The following is a 4,846-nucleotide window of genomic DNA, read 5'->3' as shown; positions in this document are numbered from 1 at the left end:
AGAGAGAGAGTGATTACACGTTTAACCAATGTATGTATCTTCAATAGAACAAGGTTAATTGCTTCACTTCGCAATGACCTCAAGGATACATCGTCGATGTGTAGTAAAACATACTTTTCTGGAAGTATTTCTGCGTTCCAAGTTTGCATCTGGACGCGCCGGAAACAATTCTTGAACATTTAATTAAAAGGTCGCTCTTTGGCCTAACTTGTACTTCCTGACGCAAATAGGGCGCGTCGTAATGCTACAGTAACCAACTCATCTATATGCCGCTTAAGTAAGCTAAGTTCTCATTAAGTTTCTTTGCGGAATCAAGAGCCCCCAACCTCCGGCTTGTTGAAACTGCGAACGCATCTGCTTATTAGAATAGTCGTTTATTTACACCGAGTGTAAAACGCAACATGTATCCCGTATGCCTAAATTTTTCGAGTTGAGTATAATCGCATAAACCAACGCTTGCTTTAAACTCGACACATTATCGGGAACCAGTACAAAAATTTCCTAGACGTATGTTTATTTCGCAATTAACAAACCTAATTTGTAATGCGTAACGTATAGCAAGTGTCCGTACGTTATCATGTTGTATACGAACTGTTTCTGGTAGCGTATCTACAAGGCGAGCGATTTATTCATGCAAAGGACTGGACAGCGTTTCATAGCGTCGTACGCTTATCACGGACAGTTTATGCAGATTTACAGTACAGGGAACTAGTCGAAACCTTCACACTTAGCGAAATTATCAGAAAGACACTTTACGCACTGAACGACTTCTCGCAGGACATTGGAACAATTCTGCTTTTGTTCTTTTTCCAAAATTGACAAAATGGCTGCAAACCATTACTACATGACTGTTACCGTGACGGTCATTTTTTAAAATAGCGCGGTGGGATTCTCGAAAATAAACTACAACTTAGTTAGTATAAATCTTCAAGCAGTTACCTCGATTGTAGTACTTTGGAGACAAAGGTCCCAAATTGGAACTTCTGTAGTCAGGTGCCTAGTAGATAACAATTGATCCTCCCTACCTTATGCTTAATCGAAGCCTGGTTTAAAAATCGTCACATATATTGTCCGTAGTACAAACCTGCCATATACGCTTCTGAGACATTTTCGACTCGTTCTGCAAATCGAAAAATTAAACACGATGCTATATTTGCTAAATTAAAAATTGAATTTTCGCTTTTAATTAGATGTTTGTTAGAAGTGCTTTTTGCTTCCGGTTATATCTTAATTTATCTTTTGTACTCTTCCTTTTTGTTTTTAAGAACGTAACAAATTGTTTGACAGACGTTCAAGGGCCCAAATAGTTCCAGTGATTAGAACAACTGAAATATCATATACGGTGCCTATTAGCGAACATCCTACAAGCGTACCCAGTAGATATTTTCTAATGGTTATCCTTAGCATTTGTCACCCATCACAATCCAACAAGCCATAAAGGGAATTCCACGACAAATTATCGTACTATCAAAAACTATCAGCGGACTATTATAAACCGGCGCCACATGTCTCTTTTGCCTCAAATCCATATCTAATAACTTTTTTAAAAAAAAATAGTACAGAAATAGGGAAATATGTTTGGCGTTCCATACGATACAATTAATGAAAACTTCTGATGTATGCTTTATGTTTATTTAAACAGCTAAGTTCACCCAATCGCGTTGGTCTACGAACCTTCTGTATGAATGATAAAATAAGTTTACCTGTAAATAGGGCTACACTTGAGGAACTGTTTGTTCCGTCGTTAGTAGTACTGCAGTCGATCAGTGTTCACCTTCCTTTGTAAGCGTCCTTGCGTTTGCACCTTGAAGTTGTTTGATTCTGTAAAGGACAAATGAGTGGCTAAATGCTTTTCCGAGTCATTTGAGATGTGCCTCTCTTTGGATAGGATGGAAACTTTGGATAATGAATTCTACTATAATATTGACCGTCACCGGCAGACTCCTTATTCAACTGCTTTCTAGATTAAGAACGTTCCCTGATTTTCATAAAAGCCAGACGAAAAGAATAGTTTCAAGGTAGGCTTTATAAGTGGAAAACGCGAGCACTGAAACAACGGCGGAACAACAGTATCTTGTATTAATCAAACGCACTTTCATTAGTTTGAGAGCATTATCTATAAAGACTGCAACCTTTCATTGTCTATTTCTCCCCATTGTGCAAAGCATCGATTTCGAACATCAGCTTTCCAATTGGAAGAAGCTCGTTGATACTAGACTGTCAAAGTTTCGCCCATTTCTCTTTAAATAACTACCGCGCCTTTTGCTTGAAAGCTTTTCTAGTCTGGAAGAATCAGTTACAGGTTTAATGTAATCCACGATGTGGCTCCCGGACTCTCATAAAGCGTGAAAATCAAATGCTTTTTCATTAAAAAGATGCTATGACAGCGTAGCGCTTCGATGTCTGACTGGTCCTACCTCTCCGTTGGCACGTACCGTAGATCTAAACTGGAAAGATTTTGCAAATGGCACCCTTACTTAAAACGCTCTACTCTTAACCCATGACCATTTTCGGTTATTTTCATGTAAAAAGCAAATTTTGCATATCGAGTCCTAATCGCGCGTAAACGACTTGTACGCTTATTTGGAGGTCGGCACCACGTCACTGCAACAATTAGACGGCCAAATTGCAAAGTTTATGCAGAGTGTTCCACGCCACACAGGTGAATCCTGATTGGAAGCTTGTACTCAGATTTTTTCTGGCCCCGTTTCATGTAATTTCTCCATTCGGAAACGCAGTTACCGCGGATATATCGGCCACTGCGAGTGGGTCGTCGATACATTTTATATATAATATATAATTACCTTCGAACGAAAATAGAAAACCAGAACCATACAGTGGTTTTGCACTTGTAGACCATCGATATATATAAAATTGAAAATTTTTCTGCCTACAAGTGCAAAACCACTATATGGTTCTGGTTTTCTATTTTCGTTTGAAGGTAATTCGGCAACAACGTCTGTAATTTAGACAAAACACTAACGGCAGCAAATCAACTAAAAAACCGACATTGCATACTTTAATTCCAAGATACCAAGCTTAGGTTAGCGGGATTAAATCTTGGTTAGAATAAGTCAATAGACTTTTTTTTTTAAATTAATTAATTAAAAATTAAGTAGTAGTTAATTTCAGTGTCGTTATTTTGAGAAGGAATAAAGATCGCTTTTTATTTTTTATTATGTAATTTCGTACACTGCAATATTGCAAGTACAAATATGCTGCCTGATCATTTTCGAAAAAGAATATAATAAACTAGCGAAAAATAACCCAATTCTATTTTTGTTTTATTTGAGAGAACTTCTTATAGTTTTATCCCGTCTCGAATTTGAGTTCGCACGATGGAAAGTTAACGAACGCGACATAATTTAGAAATTAAGCTCTCTTTACTTACAAACTATGCTGGCTTGCAGAGGCTAACGCGCCATTGATCAGTAAACAGAGGTGGCAACAATATATAAAACTATGTTACCATTTTTAATTAGTGACTAAGCGTAGCTCAGAGCGCATTGTTGTTTACGTTCACCGTTCGAAAAATGACCGATCGATCAACATCAGGCTGCCAGTTATATGAGCAGACCTAGCATTAAGACTGTAGTCGTTACCACTATATAATGAATCCTTTCGCTCTATGAACAGTTGAATTAAGTTTATGCGCAACTGGAAATCATATCGTTGATAGTCAGCAACCGTTGATAATATATTTATCAGAGTACTAGCGGTGTCTTTATCTACATAGATATTCCGAATGTTAGCTCGTTTTAGACCGCTGGCTCCCAGCGTTTACCAAGGGTAGATATCACCTGACACACCTTTACTGTATTGCCTGAAATGCTACAAGTTCTACATGCTATGTTTTGTTTGTGTGGTTAGAAATTGATTAAGCTTAGCTGTGTGTAAATCTTAATCTGTAAATCATCTTAATGAAGTTCTTCTTACCTGGCGATTTTTCGACTGGCCTCTTCCGATATTCCCTCGTGCAATGCAGCCTGTTTCGCCAATTCCCCCTTTGCTCAATGTGTTTATCTGAGAAATCAAGGGGCTCACTTTTAGCGTATATAACCAAATCTATTATTCTATCAGTCCTTACATGTGTCCAGTTAGGTCGAGAAAATTTTCTTGTTATTTAAGCTAAACGTGACAATCAGTTTAGGGGTGGGCCGTTTTCTCCGACGTATTCAGAAACTACCTCTGAAAAATAAAGGAAACCGATAATTAATTTGCTCAGTAAATCGGTTGTGCCACGTGGTTATGAATGATACGGCTACAGACTTCTCACCTTCGCTTTTACATCTATTAGCTAAAATATTGTTACTCCTCAAATCGTTGTTGTAAAGAATAAGATAGTTGATACAGGCTAGTAGGGAAGGTCCGACAGAGTGGTAAACTTATGAAGTTCTAACATGGGACAAACAGCCCTCATATTGTATGTAGCGCAGTTTAGGTTATGGTACTAAGTAAACTGCAACGTTATTCGAAACTAGAAAGTTTTACAGCGTCAACATTTCTGTTAACAATCAATAGCTATGCACGAGTGCCCCCAAGTATCTTCATAGGTAGACCCTTGTTCATTCATATCTTATCCACTATCTCTTTGAATTCTACGTGGTACACCCATTATAATGAACAAAAAATAATTATATCATCAAAGCTTCATTTGCGCAACCTGCCAACCTTTTTGTCAGAAAAGAAAAACAGGAAAAAGCACACAAAAAATTGTGATTGAACCTATGGTTTGAGTTTTAGTTGCAAGCACGCCAATACACAGATAAGTATATTAATTTAAACACATCATATACAAAGTAGAGCATTCATTTTATAAATTTTTATCTTCGATCCTGTTCCTTAA

The 4,846-nt window shown here is 37.5% G+C and overlaps 1 protein-coding gene across 4 annotated transcripts in view; it reads right to left on the bottom strand.

Moving 5' to 3' along the window:
* The window catches only part of LOC147752748 (uncharacterized), a 14,778-nt gene extending 10,412 nt beyond the window's left edge, over positions 1 to 4,366 (bottom strand). For all 4 annotated transcript variants that reach the window (XM_086970734.1, XM_086970733.1, XM_086970732.1 and 1 more), the window contains exons 1-4: positions 4,277 to 4,366; positions 3,937 to 4,023; positions 1,704 to 1,821; positions 1,085 to 1,120 (exon numbers count right to left, since the gene is read on the bottom strand). In XM_086970734.1, the coding sequence (XP_086826860.1) occupies positions 1,085 to 1,108 (24 nt within the window). In that variant the 5' untranslated portion in view covers positions 1,109 to 1,120; positions 1,704 to 1,821; positions 3,937 to 4,023; positions 4,277 to 4,366. The remainder of the gene's footprint in view (positions 1 to 1,084; positions 1,121 to 1,703; positions 1,822 to 3,936; positions 4,024 to 4,276) is intronic.
* Between the last annotated feature and the right edge of the window lie 480 nt (positions 4,367 to 4,846).

Source organism: Varroa jacobsoni, unplaced genomic scaffold, assembly GCF_002532875.2.
Source record: "Varroa jacobsoni isolate VJ856 unplaced genomic scaffold, vjacob_1.0 scaffold_1029, whole genome shotgun sequence".
Classification (NCBI taxonomy): domain Eukaryota; kingdom Metazoa; phylum Arthropoda; class Arachnida; order Mesostigmata; family Varroidae; genus Varroa; species Varroa jacobsoni.
This window is presented reverse-complemented; position numbering and strand designations above follow the sequence as displayed.